Source organism: Pollachius pollachius (genome assembly GCF_949987615.1).
Source record: "Pollachius pollachius genome assembly, chromosome: 3".
Taxonomy (NCBI): Eukaryota; Metazoa; Chordata; class Actinopteri; order Gadiformes; family Gadidae; genus Pollachius; species Pollachius pollachius.
This window is the reverse complement of record NC_136936.1, coordinates 10,194,743-10,214,028: the sequence shown is the minus strand read 5'-3', so window position 1 is coordinate 10,214,028 and position 19,286 is coordinate 10,194,743. Positions and strand designations below refer to the sequence as shown.

Genomic DNA, 19,286 nt, shown 5'->3' with positions numbered 1-19,286 from the left:
TCTCGTCGTGCGAACAATGGAGGGGAGGTCCTCCGATGGGATGAGAATAGTCATAGCGATGAGATACATAATGGAGGGAAATCAAACGCTGGAGATAAAAACGGCTCCACTGCTGTTTAGAATTTTCGCTAGCACCCGTAATCGTCACGGCGATGCACAACGCCCGGGTCACACATCAACGCGTCCCGGGGCTGAGCGCGGTATCAGATAACATTTATCCGCTGGTGGAGGACTCCTCCGCCGATGTCCTTTCCTCTCCCACATTGAAAATTAGAGATGAATGCTTAGAGGAAACATCTAGCGAGCGGCTCCCAGTCCTCTCATTTATTAGCGGGGTTTCATTACGCTAGCCAGACAGCGTCGAGCCGGAGACGAGCCTCCACTCTGTATTCACCGCGCAGGTAATGGGCTTCATGCTCAAGTAATGTACCGCTCGCTCATTCTGAACCCCCTGACAAGCTGAAGGATTTCAAATTGTTCCGCGCCCATGCGCTCTCTCAGAGAAATGAGACAATCTGCCCAGTGGTGTTTGTGTGTGTGGTGAAGCGGCTCGCTAGCACACGGGCCGGGCGCGATGCCGTCTCTCTCTTCGAGGTGCTCCCTTCACTTCACCACTCGCCGTTTTCCTTCGGCTGCATAATGAGATGAGGTGATAGCACTAATCTTCCAGACTAATAAGCGGTTTTCTCAGAGCGAAGGGGTGTGTGCTCCCTTCGTCCTGCTTGTGATTACCTGTCAGCTTTTTTTTTGTTGCGTTGAATTATTTATGCTAGTACCTAGATGTGTTAACGCACACATCCGACAGTTAAAGCGTACTAAGCGCTACTATAAGGGCTTAAACCCCCGAACTGAAGGGATGACGTCCCCTGTAGTGAAACGCAGGGTGTTGGGGTCGGTGCGTCTGGATGGCTGAAGATTTAGTGCCTGTTGATGTCATTAGTCACGCAATCAACTGCCAGTAAGGGTGACCTCTGTCTGATGCTCTCCCTTGTTTAGTTACATTAACGGAGAACCTGCAATCAAAGGCCATCCAAAAGCCTTAAACAGCATATACAGAGAAATAAACCTAAGTGATTTGGCAAACATTTAAACAAATAAAATGCTAAGATTGGCTCTTTGTGAGGGAAAAAAATCCATGAATGACATTTAGAGTAGCTTCTGAAGGCTTAAACTGTTAGATCAACTCCCATTTGTGTGTTTGTTTGTACGATAGGCAGGGCCATAAACGTCTAGTGGTTATGTTCCGATGTCAAACCCCAAACCTGCTTTCTATCTACTAGTCATCCATGACTCATCATCAGTCATCCTGCCTGTTGACCTGATGGCCGCAGAGAGTGTTGATATTATTAAGGGCGAACTCAAAACCGACCTTTTTACTCTGGCTTTTAATTAAACAACTTATTTATCCATTTATTTTCAGAAAGTTATCGCTTTGGGTATGGATGGGTACGAGGGGGAGGTCGGGATTGTTTTTAGCACTTTGTGTCACATTTGCTTGTATGAAAAGTGCTATGCAAATAAAGTTGACTGATTGATTGATGAGCGCGATGCAAATAACCCCCCCAACTTCTCAATCACGAAAAAATGGAGAAACGCTTCCGCCAACCATCTCAGTAGTAGTATCTTACCCCTCCGCTCGTCTCCCAGGTACGACTCCTACGGCCGCCTGACCAACGTCACCCAGCCCACGGGCAGAGTGAGCAGCTACCGCTCCGACATGGACAGCAGCGTCCGGGTGCAGGCGGAGGGCTCTAACAAGGAGGACATCACCATCACCACCAACCTGTCCGCCTCCGGGACCTTCTACACTCTCATGCAGGGTAAGCAGTCTCCTGAGGGCCGGGGGGTGAGTGAGCCAACCCCATCCCCGAAACCATTTGGAGTGCCAGAAGGGTCCCGTATCTGGTGTCGTACTGGGTATTGGGGACCAGCGATCATGTTCGGATCATAGAGTGGATTCATTCGCCATCACATCAGGGGGGAAGACTTCTCTGACGTTGGTGTGGTGGGGTTTGGATTCTGAAGTGGGTTTTTGGGATTTGCTTTTTAATGAATGTACTTTTTTGCGGATCAACGTTCATGGGGATCTCGTGATAAGGCTCATGAGATCTGCACAGACCGAGGACTTTATTTTTTTTATAATCCGTAGGTTTGTAGTCGACAAGTTGCGTTAAAATTATCACTTCATTTTGACCTGATAACGTCTGTTATTATCAAGTGTGTTTACTTGCACTTACCTGATGGTATCTGCCTTGTCAACATCGTTACCATGCACACATACAGATAAAGTCTACCACCGCCAAGTGCACTGATAACTCACTCACACACATCCCACTCTCTGCGGCCCACCTCCCCAGACCTGCAGTCCACTCCGTCAGCTCTGAATCCTTTAATGCTGCCGGAGCAGCGGACATGACCTCCGTCTGGTTGATTCTCTATAGCCGCCCCGTAAACAGAGCCTCACCCCGCACCGGGCTTTGCGCTCAGTGCAGAGGCACCGTCTCACAATTAGCTGTGAGGCTACACGCTGCGCTGAGGGGATTTCCCGGTGCAGGGTGCATGACTTGTGAAACTGCTTGTTTGCTGTTCTTCCGAATGTTCCCTCCAAACTCTTTGTAGTCGTGTACACTTCGTTTACCAATATGAAAACACATTGATTTTCTGTCTCCGAGGCCAATTCATAAAACAACGTTGTTGGGCCCACGAGGAAATGTCGGGGCTTTAGGAAACGCAATCAGACCCTAGCAGTCAGACGCTGCATCGAAACCTCTCTCTCTCTCTCTCTCTCTCTCTGATTTACTCTCCGCCTCTTCGGGCGTTCTGATATCCTGTTCTGTGCCTGACCAGTTGCCGTATTGATTACCGGTTCATAGCTTTGAACTCAGCAGCCCTCCTTCAATTTCTAAAAGATTGTAAAGATTTTTTCGTCTTCCTCCTCCTCCTCCTCCTCCTCCTCCTCCTCCACCTTCTCCTCCTCCTTCCCCCGTTCTCGCCGAGTCTGCCGTTTGATTTCAAAGAGCTCTCTTTCACATCCGCACCACCCGGCCCTGGCCTCTCCTGGGCCGCGCGGGGGCAGCTGTGAAATGCAAGAAGCAGAGCTCCGGTGTCCGGCTGACTGACCTTGTCCGGGACATCTGCTCCGGGGGCGGGCCGGCGTCCGGACGCTCTGCTCCTCTAATTAATTCACCTGGGGTCCGCATTGTGAATGTGACGCAGTGCAGTGATCACCGGGCACCCGCCGCGGGTTCTGAGGTCCTCTGGTTGGTCTTTATACCCCTCATGAGAGTAAGATCGACCCAAAGAAGTAATAAAGATGGACAGTGTCTATGCTCTCTTTCCTAGAGAAAAGCGAAAGCTTGCACGGGGAATGTGAAGAGGATATGTTTTTGGCGTTTTTATGTTGACCCTCTCGGACAATCTCCCTTCTAGTGATTAGATTTGCTTTCTCCTGATTGGATCACGGCTGTAGCGCTGCTGCGCATTCAAACATCATTGAAGTTTCTCAGGTCGCAAGGGCTCAACGGTTTACGAGCACATTACTGCCAACTCCCCGTTCAGCGGTATTGCTTCCTTTTGGCCCGCTCAGTCCCAGCGGACTGACCAATCCCTGAAGTGTCTGTGTGATGGACAGGGGTATGGGCCAATGTAAGGTCAGCCCCACCTCCGACCAATACAATCCCTCAGCTCCCAGCAGCTTCACAAATCTTCAGGCCCTCCACTCAAGGAAAGGGCAACAAAACGCTAGATGTAACCTCTGTAAACAACAAACCAAACACAAGAACGGGAAAGCTAAACATCACACCCGACTACGGTACATGTCAGGATTTCCCAAAAGGCACTGCAGCGTGTACATTATACCGGTTTGGGGAGGTTTATTTATTCATCCGCGCGTTCATTTATATATTTGCCCGTTGTTGAATGAAGTCGCTGAATTAATGGGTTGTTTGACAAGTCATTAGTTTTGGGCTGCTGGTAATGAGTGGTGTGTTGGGGAGAGGGTCCCTGGCCTGTCACTGTGTGTGAGGAGGGGCGAGAGGGAGAGCCTCTGTCTGATGAATGTACACGAGATGTTCCCCGGTTACATTAGTCACTGGGCTGGCGCTCAGCACAGCCTGCCTTCACCTGGGGACAACCGACTCACCGGCCTGTGTGTTTGTGTGTGTGTTTGTGTGTGTGTGTGTGTGTGTGTGTGTGTGTGTGTGTGTGTGTTGGCATGTACATGCTCATATGCAGTGGTTCCTTGGTCCATCTGTGTGTGGAGGGAAGGGGTTGTGCGTGTGTGTGTGATTGTTAGTGTGGGTGGGTGTCTATGAGTGTTTATGAATGATTGTGTACAGGTGTGTGTGTGTGTGTGTGTGTGTGTGTGTGTGTGCGTGTGCGTGTGTGACTGGCTAGCCGGGCTACAGGCTAGCACGCGTGCTCGCTGCCTTGATAGGTTTCATTCCCCAGCGCACTGGGCGGGCGGTGCAGCTGTAAAACTTTGCTCCACCGGTGCTCGGAAACACCCCCCCCGCTATATCGATCACGTTGTCAGGGAAGAAACACGGTCCCCCTCCTGGTTAAATACGGCTGCCACCGCTGCGTTTCTGCTGAGCAGCCATTTCATACGACTTTATGTTTGTGTTCCCCCGAGATGAATATTTGATTTAGTCCTTTAACTTCACTTAAGAAAGTGCAAACATGCAGTGCCCCCACCCCACCCCGGCCCGCCCCCATGTGTGAACAATCAGGCTCACTGTAGTTGTTAACCATCAGCAAGGACTTCCCATCCACGACTACAGGAGAAATTCAGAGTGGAGGTTTTGGAAGACCTTGTCTTAAGTCAGAGGAGTTGTTAAGTCTAAGCGCTAACGTTATGCCCTAGCTTCAAACCCCGAGCCCTAGACATGGCCCTAGCCCCCCCTAACCCTCAACTAGAACCAAGTGTTGTTATCTGCTGTTTGTTTTTCCTAGAAGCTGCTGTATCGTGGGGGGGGGGCTATCATACTAACATGTAATAAAACAATAATGCATTTTAGTTTCCATCACAATTATTAAACCATTTATAACGTTGCTTTCAACCCATGCAACCGACGCTGAAGTGATATCATCCCCAGACCGTCTGACAACCGAACCCCTTCTCACATCTCTCTCCCTCTCTCTTTTGATCCTCCTCTCCACAGATCAAGTGAGGAACAGCTACTACGTAGGGCTGGACGGCTCACTGCGGCTGGTGCTGGCCAACGGCATGGAGGTGTCCCTGCACACCGAGCCCCACCTGCTGGCCGGCACCGTCAACCCCACGGTCAGCAGGAGGAACGTGACGCTGGCCATCGACAACGGCCTCAACCTGGTGGAGTGGCGGCAGCGCAAGGAGCAGGCGCGCGGCCAGGTCACCGTGTACGGACGCCGCCTCCGGGTAAGGACGCGCTCGCCGCCCCGGCCGAGCCATCGGTACCGCATACAGTACAGTTTCACAGAGTGTTGCCGTAGCGATGATGGTGATGCATACAGTACAGTTTCACAGAGTGTTGCCGTAGCGATGATGGTGATGCATACAGTACAGATTCACCGTGTGTTGCTGTAGCGATGATGGTGATGCATACAGTACAGATTCACCGTGTGTTGCCGTAGCGATGATGGTGATGCATACAGTACAGATTCACCGTGTGTTGCCGTAGCGATGATGGTGATGCATACAGTACAGATTCACCGTGTGTTGCCGTAGCGATGATGGTGATGCATACAGTACAGATTCACCGTGTGTTGCCGTAGCGAATGATGGTGATGCATACAGTACAGATTCACCGTGTGTTGCCGTAGCGATGATGGTGATGTAGGGCTGGGCGATATGGGCCAAAATGAATATCTCGATATTTTTTTACTATATCTCGATACACGATATATAGCTCGATATATTTTGAATCTCCTCTAGAGCACATCATAAATGCTCGATTCAACCATGTCTGGCATAATGTTACTACATGTTATAATAATTTGAGTATTCCTGAAACATAAGTCTGCATGTAGATTACATGAAACAAGATATTGTTTAAACTCATTAGTGCTTTCTATGGAAGAATTTAGAACTTGCACATAAGAAAAGGAAAATCACTGCAAGTTAGATTTACCAACACAGCATTTATTCAAACCGTTAATTATTTTCGAGCAAAAACAGAGCTCAAAGCCGTTTTTTGTTCCACATCTTCCTTTCGGTAGCCAAACCACTGCCAGATGACGGATCCTGTACTATTCTTTTTTGAAACCAAATCCTCCGTTTCCATCATATTTTCTCTCTCTCTCACTGTTCTCACTCAACGGTAGGAGATAAGTGACCGGTCACTGTTCTCACTCACCGGTCGCGTGTGTGACGTAACACACGCGACCGTCACACACGCGCGTAGAATCCTAGAATCTCGCGGGGGGAGTGAGTGTGTTTAATGCATATGAGTCTGTGATGCAGAGAGCCACAGGAAAGAGCGAGAGAAGGGAACACAACGAGTATGCCGGCGGCGGCAAAAATAAACATTACGTGCCAATTTGTATTCGATGTTCATGACAGGGGCATTTTATACATCGCCTGGAGAACATCTCGCGATACATCGCATATATTCGATATATCGCCCAGCCCTATGGTGATGCATACAGTACAGTTTCACTGTGTGTTGCCTTAGCGATGATGGTGATGCATACAGTACAGTTTCACCGTGTGTTGTCGTAGCAATGATGGTGATGCATACAGTACAGTTTCACCGTGTGTTGCCTTAGCGATGATGGTGATGCATACAGTACAGTTTCACCGTGTGTTGCCGTAGCGATGATGATGAGGATGATGATGATGCGTATGGTACGGTTTCACTGTGTGTTGCCGTGGCGATGATGAAGGGTAGGGTACGTTTCACTGTGTGATGCCGTGGCGATGATGATGATGATGCGTACGGTACGGTTTCACTGTGTGTTGCCGTAGCGACGATGATGCGTACGGTACGGTTTCACCGTGTGTTGCTGTAGCGATGATGGTGATGCGTACGGTACGGTTTCACCGTGTGTTGCCGTAGCGATGATGATGTGTACGGTACGGTTTCGCCGTTTGTTGCCGTAGCGATGATGGTGATGCGCACGGTACGGTTTCACCGTGTGTTGCCGTAGCAACGATGATACGTACGGTATGGTTTCACCGTGTTTTGCCGTAGCGATGATGATGCAATCGTACAGTGTACCGTGTCTTGCTGTGGTGAAACTCAAAGGGCATAGAGGGCGTAATTTGCCACATTGGACAAGACTAAAGTACTAGGATTAAATCATTTTCCACAGAGCAATGCACAAGGAGCCTGATCTAAAGGTGGCTGTATTTTTCCGCTTGCTGCATATAGGATACAATTCTATTTTGGTTGTACAATTAAAAATTGTTTTGTGTCGGTCGTGACACGGCAGTGACCTCATACGGAGGGTTTACAATGCCTTGCCGTGGTAACAATATTTAGTGTTTAGTGTTTGTTTTTAGAGTTTACCAGGTTTTGCTTTGGTGTTGAGTCATTGCGGTCATGTTGACCAGGGTTGACCATGTGTTTACCGTTGCCATGGTGATGATCCGTAACACCTAGCAACAAGTACTACACTACTGTTATGCAACTTCATAGACAGTATTGCATACTTCTATACATGATGTTTCTCCCAATTGTCATGAAAAGCATATCCATCTCTTATTATATAGAACAACAAAGTACAACCAGATATTACTCAAGACACCAAATGTAGCTGGGGATCTGAGAGTTTCAGAGCACACACGGTTGAAAATATATTAAGTCATTTTCGCTTTCAAGGTGTCCTTCACAATATGTCACCTTTAATCGCCGGAAATAGTCTTCAGTGATTTGATGAATCAAAAATAAGAAGCAAACGAACGGTGTCTGTCAGACAGAAAAAGTATTTCCCTCAGAAGGTAAGTGAGCCATGAAGGCATCGGTTCTGAGCAGTACCTCAGGTTTCTAACTGATATAACCGTGACATTTAAGGTGTGAGCGTCCTGGGGGAACCTTCCCTTTTGATGTGTGTCCATGTGGGTGTAGAAGGAGGGTGTTGGCCCTTCCCTGGTCTGGTCATCAACCCCTTGGGTTAAAAATTAGTCACCAGCCCTGAGTACTGAGTCACCAGGAACAGATAGACCCCCACCACCATCACCACCACCCCGACCACCAGCCCCACCACCTTAAACACCTTCACTCTGTCTCAGAAACCTAAACGTTTCAAAGTGTCTGCGCCTCGTCTCCTCCAGTGCTCTGACTGACGTCTGTCTTCTGGTTTCGGCGACGGATGGACGGGCGGCGACCGGGGAATAAAGTGGTTTGCTGTTCAGTTTTAGCACTGCAGCTGTCAAACCCATAGAGAAGCAATAACCCAAGAGGTCAATCGGTGCGACTCAGTTGGCAACGCCTGCCCAGAGCCCAGGCCAGCGGAGATACCACGGAAAAGAACGTTCCTTTACCTTATAATGTAGTATCACAGATCACTTGGATTTACAACGTTCCTCCCCCACTGCAGTACGGACCGCAGTGTCTTCAAACAACAGTGCATCAGTGCACTGAATACAGGTTACATTTCCGGTGTCACCTCTGTCTACGTTCACGATAACATCTACGTTTCTGTGTTCCTACACGGATCTGAAGGAAACACCACCTGCTTACACTCGCGCGGCCATTAAATGATTCCCCACATCAAGACCCGACGATATTGCGGCGGTAGTTCGGACTAATTGGCCCGTGGCGCCGTTGTCGTGTGTTTGTTTTCCAGCGGTAAACACGTCGCGCAGAGCCCCTTTGTTGAACTCGTGTTCCATATGCTCCACTAGACGACAACGCTAATGGAGGAGGTGCCATTTAGCGCGTGATGGGCTGTTCACTTAATGGTTGCGTCGCTCCTCTACAAGTGAGAGCCTCTAATGTATGGAGCCGCAAGAGACCCCCCCCCCACCCCCCCGGGGGGTTTGGGGGGAGGAGGATGGGGGTGGGGTGCTTCACTAATGACATGAGCAGAAGGATGAGTGCGGCTGAAATCATGGAGCAACCTTGAGTGGCACGTCAAGTGATATTATGTGCGTGGCTGCCTGTGTGTGTGCGTGGCTGCCTGTGTGTGTGTGTGTGTGTGTGTGTGTGTGTGTGTGAATTCATGTGGATCAGAATGTATCGCCCCGAGTGTGTTTGTCTTATATTGTGTGTGTGTGTGTGTGTGTTTGTGTGTGTACGTGCTTGTGGTATGGGAAACAGCAGCAGTGTGTGCATTCATGTGGCAACGAAATGTGTGCATTTGTGTCACTCTGTTTGCAATGTAGGGAATCTCAGCAGCTGTGTGTGTGTGTGTCACTATGTGTGTAGTGTGTGTGCGTGTTTGTGTTTGTGCGTGCATGAGTGCATACATGTGTCACTATGTGCGTGTGTGTCCAGATGTATATGTGTCACTATGTGTGTGTGTCTTTGTGGGAGTTGCGCGCGTTTGTGTGTGTGTGTGTGTGTGTAACAGAGAAGGCGCGGCGCCTCAGTGGCTGTGCTCAGAACATGTGCGTGAGGCTTCTGTGGGCATCTGTGTTTGAGATTGTTCTTGTTGACCGCACACAGTACGATACGCCATGCGTGTGTGCGTGCATGCTTGGCCCCGAGCCAGGCGAGGTAATCTGATGGACCTCGGTCTACCCATCGCCACGACGACACATGGCGCCGCCAGGCCGAGGGGGTGGTGATGGCGAAGACTTCTAATGTATTCTGCGCAGAGGAACGGTGTCCGTCTCCATGGTAACGGTGAGGGTGGGGTGGGGGGGAGGCTGTCAGCTGGAGTAGTTGTGCAAATGTAACAGTACAGTCTTCCGCTCGCTGCCAAGGCACAGATTTGTGGAGCGGCGCACTCAGTCTGGAATACAAAGGCAGAGGCAGGAAGCTGCTGTGTGTGGAAACAGGACGTGAAGTCACCCTGTCATGCATGTGAAGTATCACTTGCCGGTTTTGACATACTCACTGCACGGCGGGTTGTTAAGAATGTTTAAGAAACGAAGCGTTGGTGTGATTTCAGCAGACAGCGCTCATATATCATGATCGATTAAACAGGGGACTGAACTTAACTGAGTGCGTGTTTGATTGGTAATGAAAACCGACGAAAAAGATTTTCTTTTTTTTTGGGGGGGGCACTTTTGTAACGGCGTATTGGGCACATCGTCTGGCTAAAGAGGTCCTTTTTACTGGAGCTATTTTCACAGGAGTAACGTTTCTTTTTAATGGAGCCCTGATTGGAACTGCTGGAGTGTGGCCTAACTATCTCCCTTCCTTTCCACGCACGTCCTCTTGCGTAAAGATCTGCCTGACGCAGGCGCTGTCCAATTTAAAATAATTCCCACTTGAGTGGGTTCCTGGGTTCTCCCGGGAGCTGGGAGCTGTAAGAGCTTTCTCACAGCTCAGCGACCCCCGTGTCAGCCGTATCCTCATCCTTCTACTCTAACACACCGGAGGTGTATCTGCCGGTCCACTATAGCCTGGACCCCCACCACCACGCCCCCTGTGGCCCAACCAACCGTCCCCCATATTAAGAGGGATCTCTCCCCGCCGTTTTAATATCCACTTCCTTCATACACTTTCTCAGCAAAACACGATTGCGAGATCCTTCGCAATATATTTCGACTTCCTATTTGGTCATTTTGCAGGGGCGTTTATCCGAGGGGACTTAGAGTGATGTTCCTTTTGTTTTAGATTCATCTTGTGTTATGTTACTAAACAGCAGGTAGGTTAGGGTTAGGGCATCTTGCCCACCTAACCACTAAATCACCCCACCTCCATGCATCCACAATCTCCGGCCGGTCGGTCGTTCGTGTCGACTCAAACGCAGAAGTGTAGCCCGCCAGATGTATGACGGATAGATCAACCTTCCAGCTGCTAAAGTCGGCTGTGTCGACCTGTAGGCGGATCTATCCATCGTGCATCTGGGTACGACACGCCCCTGTGTGATGTCACTAAAGGGCTCTATTTATAAATGGCTGGTAATGGCTCATCAACCTCACACTCGGTGGTAAACCAGCAAGTATACAGTGGCTACAGCTGCGGGGGGACTGCAGCTAAGAGACTTTGGGGTAATTGACTCGGGCGGTCTATTCCTCATGTTGGCACCTGTGGCTACAGTAGTCGCCACAGGTGGAGCTGCCCCTGCAGTACATGAAGGTGCCCAGCTCTCTCGCTTGTGTAGAGAACTTTGCTTACCGTTCGTTCTCTCCTCGCAAGACTGACGGCGCCCTGGTTAAGAGGTCCCTACGGAACCCATGGGGGACCTCCCCCTCCCCTAAACACCCCCTGTCATTCAGCACGCTCAAATTGCTAGTGTCGCTCCCCAAACCCCCCGCAGGGAGAAGGGCTCTTCAGGCGGCTCTTGCTCCGAGGGTAAAGTGATCTTCTTAGTAGGTTCCGCTGACGTTAATTGGCTGCGGTGTAATTGTCCCTTCACAGATGAGAGGGCGCGCCGCGCTGGGGAACCGAGTGGAATACCCGGCGTCTCTGTAGCCCCACTACCCCTACGTGGCTACCCTTCTCTACCCTGAGCCCCCTCAACATATACCCTTATAGCCCCCCCCCCCCCCGGTCCTTCCTTCCCGTCTACGCCCTACACACCCACCGATGTCCTCCTCCCCCTCCCCTCCACACCCACTAAGGCCCTCCCCCCCGCCCCTCGCCGATATCCTCCCTGCTCCCTGCACGGTAAGATGACTCCTTATTGATCCCCAGACGAGGTGATTTGGGTGCTTACAGGCAGGAGGTAGACTGGTGAAAAATAGAGGTGCCAAGGAAATGACAAACGAAAATGCAATCGAATAAAACAAAAATGCATAGTACAATAGACGGGGACGAAACATATCATGTAATCTATGAAGAGTAAACAACTGAACCAACCAATGTGTGGGTTTAGATATTAAAATGGGGAACTAGAAGAAGGTAGATCATATTCTAAAGTGTAGGCTGACGGGCTCAGACGCTGTTGTACAGCCTGATGGCCTCTCTCCCCCCAAGCCCTCCCCCAGGAGGCCCTTCCCCCCAGCCCTCCCCCAGCAGACCTCTGGCTGGCAGCCAGCATTAGCTTTAGGGGCTGCTTTAAAGCTCGCTGAAGCGTTGCCAAGAGAGCTGGTTCTGAACCTGGAGAGGCCCATGCAGGTTAATCAGAGGCACACACTGTGTGTCTTTGTGTGTGTATGTGTATGTGTTTTGAGGTTGTGATTATGTGCGCGTTTGTGTGTGTGTGTGTGTGTGTTTTGAGGTGGTGTGTGTGTGTCTACGCGCGTGTGTGTGTGTGTGTCTTTTTGTTGGGTCGTGTGGGTTGTTGGGATGTTTGTGCGTGTACTGTATATGCACATGCTTGTGTACATTTCTATGTACATACATACACAGATATATCAGTGTGTGTGTGTGTGTGTGAATGTGTGTGTGTGCGTGTGTGTGTGTGTGTGATGGTGGTGGTGCAAAGGAAGGGGCTGGAGGTAGTTTAATTAAAGTCTGTGGTTCTCTCCACCAACATTTTCCCCTCCGATCGAGCAGATGGCCTGGAAAGGGGTGGGTCGGCCCGGGCCACGCAAGACCTCCTTCCTGCCTGGGTTTAGAGCCAGCGCCCCCCCGTCCCCCGTCCCCATCCCTCCCTGCTCCTCCCCTCGCGCTCAGCCCGCGGTCGGGGGAATCGCCGGAAGAGAGATGAAGGAATAAAGAAAGAGAGCAGCAGGGGTCAGTCACCGGCGTCCTGTCCACCTCGACATGGATGTCTGGGGAAACGGACCCCATTCAGAGTGGGGGTCTGCATGCCCCCGATGACAGCCCTCACCCTGGGAGACGCAGCCCGCTGTGTTCACATCGACCGCAGCCCTCGTCTGTGTAGCGGCGGTGGAGCGACGCAACGCTTCGACGCGCCTCAAACTTCAGACAGCAGTCGCTCCCCGGCGCCATCGATTCTATTTTTTCCTTCAGCACTTTTCCAATTTGTGGAAATTGGCTTAATCAAAAATCACAGACATTCTTTGGTGGTTGTTCCTCTGTAAGTCCTCAGAATGATTTTAATGATCAACGGGCGCTGCAATTCTGAGCTTGAAAAGGCAGACAGACTCAGGATGGATGGAAGTCAAAGGAAAGTGGTTAGAGTGGTAATTATTGTAGCTGCAACACTTTGTTATCTCCGTGACTCCAAGGTTTTCAATAACCAAAATACAAAACAACTATGAGAACAATTTGAAAATACATTTTTGATGATGGAAACTCCCGTTCCAAGGTCTCACCGCAAAAGAAGAGAAATGGGCACAAAAAAATCCCATTTATTCACCTGATTACTGTACTTAACTTTAATTCTGATATTTGATCATAACACTGCAATGTCCTTGAGGTCATTAATGGGCAGGGAGGCTGTGGGCTACTTGCTTTAGGATGCCTACATTTTAGACATTGATATGGATATTGGGGTTCGAACCCAGAACCTTTTCGCTGTGAGTCAAAAACAGGCAGTTTGTTTTTGAGTTTAAACAATGTTTGTGTAAGCAGAAGTCCAGACATGAAAGAAGTTGTGGTCGCAAACATTTTCGTACCTAGAAACGAGCTCCTAGAAAAGGTTGGAAACATCTTTTCCAACCTGTGCTACGCCTACACAAGTTGGAACATGCTTTTATTCAAGTTTAAGAGATATTTATAATGTGATATTTCCAAAATGTGTTGCTTTGTGCATTTAATCAATTGTTTTATATTGTAATGGTTGACATTGATGTTTTGAGATAATTTGTTGTTGCTTTATAATTACACTATGAGAAAATTGTGGTTGCTAAATAACATACAGCCCACATAAGCAGCGCTGCTGCAGCGTGACCGTTTCTTTCCACTGTTACCCTCTGGCCATGGCCTTCTTGCAGTAATGTTGCGCATAAAGAGGGCCCTGACACTCCATGCTCAGTCACTGCAGTTGTATTTATCAATTCTTTACTGTCTGCATATTACAATTTAGTGGTACACGTAAAGTCCAAGGTTGGTAAATACTGCACTAGTCGTTATTACCCATTATCCTTGTCTCACTCCTCCTCTTCCCTCTCCCCCTTTCTTTCTTTCTCTCTCCCTCTCTCCTTATTTGTCCATCTCTCTCTCTTTCTCTCTCTCTCTCTCTCTCTCTCGCTCTCTCTCGCCCCCCCCCCCCCCCCCCCCTCTCTCTTACACACTCTCTCTCGCCCCCCCTCTCTCTCTGCCCTACTCTCTCCCTCCCTCTCTCCATCCGTCGTACCACCTCCAGGTCCACAATAGGAACCTGCTGTCTCTGGACTTCGACCGGATCACACGAACGGAGAAGGTGTACGACGACCACCGGAAGTTCACCCTGAGGATCCACTACGACCAGGCGGGCCGGCCCACCCTCTGGGCTCCCAGCAGCCGGCTCAATGGCGTCAACGTCACCTACTCCCCGGGGGGGCACGTGGCTGGGATCCAGAGGGGCACCATGTCGGTGCGCATGGAGTACGACCCCAACGGACGCATCACCTCCCAGATCTTTGCCGACGGCAAATCATGGAGCTACACCTACCTAGAGAAGGTAAGATAAGGTAGTTCTCTATCCATCCCGGACAGGAAGGCTTTGAGCTGCTCCTACCTGGAGAAGGTGTCATAAGAGAATTTAAGATAGTTCTTTATTGATCCCAGACAGGAATTCTTTGAGCTACATCAACCTTGAGAAGTTAAGGACAAGGTGTTTGGTTCTTTAGAGATGTATTGCGCCTGTAGAGCAGCAGTAGTTGAAGGCCTTATAGAAGGTTTAACAATCCAAAAAGTTTCCTTTTTGTGAAAGGCCCCTGCGGAATCTTGACTGAGGACATTTTAGGAGTCTCTAAAAAATACATCATTTTACTTTTTAAGCTTATAATTAGCCTTCACCGAGCCATTCATGTTTTAGTTTTTTTTGTATGATAGCTTTGTTTTTTGTTTTATCTGATTTAATTTCATCTTGGTTATATTTTTTCCTGCTGATCTTAAACTCATCAATCACCAGTATTTTTACCTATACACTGTTAATATTTGTTATTTTATCAAGTGCATAAAGTTCAATTTTTACTTTATCTCTCCCATCATGTTCTTAACTGTCTACCGGCTTATTTGATGTAAAAGTCCTTTGAAAAGGGCTAAACAAACAAAGGTTATGATTATTATTATTATTTCAGTCTTTTTCAGTCTATTATTTTATTATTTATTATTTCTATCCACTGGATAGAGGCATCTCAACGTTAAGATGTGTTTGCCATAAGAAGACATACATGTTATATAAAAAGGCTGGGATTGATCCCACCGTCTCAACATGGTGGGACAGCCTAAAATAGCCAAGATGACGTGAACCAAAAGAAATGTCAGTTGAGGCTTGCTAATTAAAGGCGAGATCGTTGCAGCCAAATGTAAAAGGCTTCAATGCTGTGTCTTAACAGCTGTAACCCTGTTAATAGTTAGCAGTCAGCCCCCTCTTTTAAGCCATGCACTAAGATGCTGGCAGCCCGTTGTGACAGCCATAGAAATAATTTAATGGCCTTTTTTGTGGCATGCAAGCGCACTGACTGTGGCAGCCATTTTACCGTGTTGTGTTAAATTCGTGTCCCTCATGCTGCTTGGTTCAAAGGATCCGACAGACAGGAAATAAGGAGCTGTCCCTTCAGGAAATGATGTGTCATGGGAGAATCAACAGCTTAGTTTTAATATGGAAATGAACTTGGAGTGTTAATACGTTAACCCTTTGAATAATAATACAAACAATATTATAACTGCTGCTGCTACTACTAAAACTTGAATAATATACTAATAATAAAAATTATAATCATAATAGCAATAATCAATATATAACCAGAACAATAATATTCTAATAAAAATATATATTATAATAATAATTATAATTATAATAATTCAAACATAAAAAAAAGAAATTAATAATAAATTAACAATTATAAACAGTTTTATAATCATAATCGAATAAATAGTAATGCTTTTGATAATAAATTCGTTTTTCTGTGGTCCACCATGAAAGTGCATTGGAATAATAATCTAGACTATTGTGCCTTATTTCCTTGAGTACGAGCTACGTAGGTTACAAGCTGAACTCATTAAGAGCTACTAAGTGTTATGTTGAACGTTGTTTATACATTTCATTTGTGAAATTGTTTTCGCTATGTAATTGCTGTGTTTAGGATACGCACAATTGGTTATTATTTCACTTGCGCTTTGTTACTTTATTGAGAGGCAATCTTGTATGTGAACAAATTAAATAAATTAGCATGAAAGACTTTCCAAGAAATACAATGTTCTCAGATGAAATGCGTGAACCCCATTGTACTGCCAAACAGCAGTCGCTGCATCCAGAAGACGCTCTCGAGTGGTCGTAACGGCAGTCTTTCCTATCTCTGCAGTCCATGGTGCTGCTGCTCTACAGCCAGAGGCAGTACATCTTCGAGTTCGACAAAAACGACCGGCTCTCGTCGGTGACCATGCCCAACGTGGCGCGCCAGACCCTGGAGACGACCCGCTCCATTGGCTACTACCGCAACACCTACCGGCCCCCCGAGGGCAACGCCTCGGTGCTACAGGACTACAGCGACGACGGCCAGCTCCTCCAGACCACCTACCTGGGCACCGGCCGCCGCGTGGTCTACAAGTACGGCAAGCTGGACAAGCTGCTGGAGATCCTGTACGACACCACCCGCATCGCCTTCTCCTACGACGAGGTGTCGGGCATGCTTAAGACGGTGAACCTGCAGAGCGAGGGCTTCACCTGCACCATCCGCTACCGGCAGATCGGCCCGCTGATCGACCGGCAGATCTTCCGCTTCAGCGAGGAGGGCATGGTGAATGCCCGCTTCGACTACGTCTACGACAACAGCTTCCGGGTGACCAGCATGCAGGCGGTCATCAACGAGACGCCCATGCCCATCGACCTGTACCGCTACGACGACGTGTCGGGCAAGACGGAGCAGTTCGGCAAGTTCGGCGTCATCTACTACGACATCAACCAGATCATCACCACTGCGGTGATGACGCACACCAAGCACTTTGACGCCTACGGCCGCGTCAAAGAGGTGCAGTACGAGATCTTCCGCTCGCTCATGTACTGGATGATGGTGAACTACGACAACATGGGCCGCGTGGTGGTGAAGGAGCTGAAGGTAGGGCCCTACGCCAACACCACGCGCTACACCTATGAGTACGACGCCGACGGGCAGCTGCAGGCGGTGTCCATCAACGACAAGCCCCTGTGGCGCTACAGCTACGACCTCAACGGCAACCTGCACCTGCTGAGCCCCGGCAACACGGGGCGCCTCACGCCGCTGCGCTACGACCCGCGCGACCGCATCACGCGGCTGGGCGACGTGCTGTACCGCGTGGACGAGGACGGCTTCCTCAAGCAGCGCGCCAACGACTACTTTGAGTACAGCTCGGCCGGCCTGCTCACCAAGGTGTACAACCGGGTGAGCGGCTGGAGCATCCGCTACCGCTACGATGGGCTGGGCCGCCGCGTGTCCAGCCGCAGCAGCGCAGGCCACCACCTGCAGTTCTTCTACGCCGACCTGTCAAGCCCCACGCGGGTCACACACATGTACAACCACACCAGCTCGGACATCACCTCGCTCTACTACGACCTGCAGGGCCACCTGTTCGCCATGGAGCTCAACAGCGGCGACGAGTTCTACGTGGCGTGCGACAACATCGGGACGCCGCTGGCCGTGTTCAGTGGCGGCGGCCTCATGATCAAGCAGATCCTGTACACGGCGTTCGGCGAGGTCTACTTGGACACCAACCCCAGCTTCCAGGTGATCGTGGGCTACCAGGGCGGGCTTTACGAGCCGCTCAGCCGGCTGGTGCACATGGGCCGGCGGGACTATGACGTGATGGCGGGCCGGTGGACCACGCCCGACCATGAGGTGTGGGCGCGGCTTAACAGCGACCACATCGTTCCCTTCAACCTCTACATGTTCAAGAACAACAACCCGCTGAGCAACAACGAGGAGACCAAGTGCTACATGACAGGTGGGTCTGATTGTTGATTGTTCATTCTGTACTAGGAGAGAGAGGATGGGCCGTACCCCTCTTGGATAGAGCAGATGATCCATTCTCCTCTTTAGGAAGGCCAGATGGTCCATACTCCTGTTGGAAAGGTCAGGTGGTCCAACTCCTGTTAGAAAGGTTAGATGGTCCAAACTCCTGTTAGATAGAGCAGGTGGTTCATACTCCTGTTGGATAGAGAAGTTGATCCATAGTCATTTTAAATAGGTTAGCTGGCAACCAATAGGTTGCTAGTTCAACCCCCGGCTCCTCCTAGCTTTGTGGTGTCCCTTAGCAAGACACCTAACTGACTGCTCCTAACGAGTTGGCTGTTGACTCAGTTGTTGGATAAAAGCGTCAACAAAATCCCCTAAATTGTAATTGGCCATACCATTCTTAGATGAAGAGGCTAATCCATAGTCCATGATCCATACTCCTGTTATATAGAACAGGTGGTCCATACTCTTAGGCCGTCTGTAGGTCTAAACGACTATACTCCGCTGAGAGAAGACAGCCTGCCTGTTGCTCCGTGACAGGTGGGTCTGAACTTTCCTCTTCCACTTACTCTTAGAAGGTCGGTTTGAGCTTTGTGACTGGTAGGTCACAACGCCCCTGCTCCACTCAGAGACCATCAGCTGCTTGTTTCTCTACGACTGCTAGGTCAGAGGAGGCGTCCTCCACTTAGAGGGAGAAGGTTTACCACTCGTGCTCACCACCTGAAGTTATGACAGGCGGATTCAGAACGAGCGCGGGATATTTAGCCCCAAAACGGTTATTTACAAGGGTGACCTCCCCCCGGTGTGACGACTGAGTCTCACTGATTTCCGGGGGAACACAGGAGGGTGACAGATGTTGTGGGAACAGAACAAAGGCGGCAGAAGCTACACTGACAGATATCCTTGTTTACTTAGTCATGAGACGGCTGCTGGAATAATCACTTGGGTGTTTTGTTGCTTTGTTTGTTTAGGTTGTGTTTTCGATTTCGGCACACCGTTGCCGAAAGACAACAGGGGCGTGTGCAATGGTATTTCCTGCCAACAGTAAATTGAAAAAGGTGGAAAATGTTACAAGAGCTATCTCACTGGGACTTTGTTTTCCCCCACTCAGAGAACCGCTGTGGTTGTGAATTTGAGTCTATGCGCTCGTGTGTGTTTGGATGTGCGTGTTGGCGCTTGTGTGCGGGCATGCATATGTAAGAGAGCAAAAGACTGTGTGACTTTGTAAAATGTTATTGTACGTGCCTGACATGTATGTGTG

At 49.3% G+C, this 19,286-nt stretch overlaps 1 protein-coding gene across 1 annotated transcript in view; it reads left to right on the top strand.

Annotated features, from left to right (window-relative positions):
* Positions 1 to 19,286, top strand: part of tenm4 (teneurin transmembrane protein 4) — a gene marked incomplete at both ends in the record, with an annotated part of 154,725 nt that overhangs the window by 126,732 nt on the left and 8,707 nt on the right. Inside the window, 4 exon segments of the mRNA XM_079732971.1 lie at positions 1,648 to 1,820; positions 5,163 to 5,398; positions 14,254 to 14,550; positions 16,400 to 18,014. Of these exon segments, the coding sequence (XP_079589097.1) occupies positions 1,648 to 1,820; positions 5,163 to 5,398; positions 14,254 to 14,550; positions 16,400 to 18,014 (2,321 nt within the window).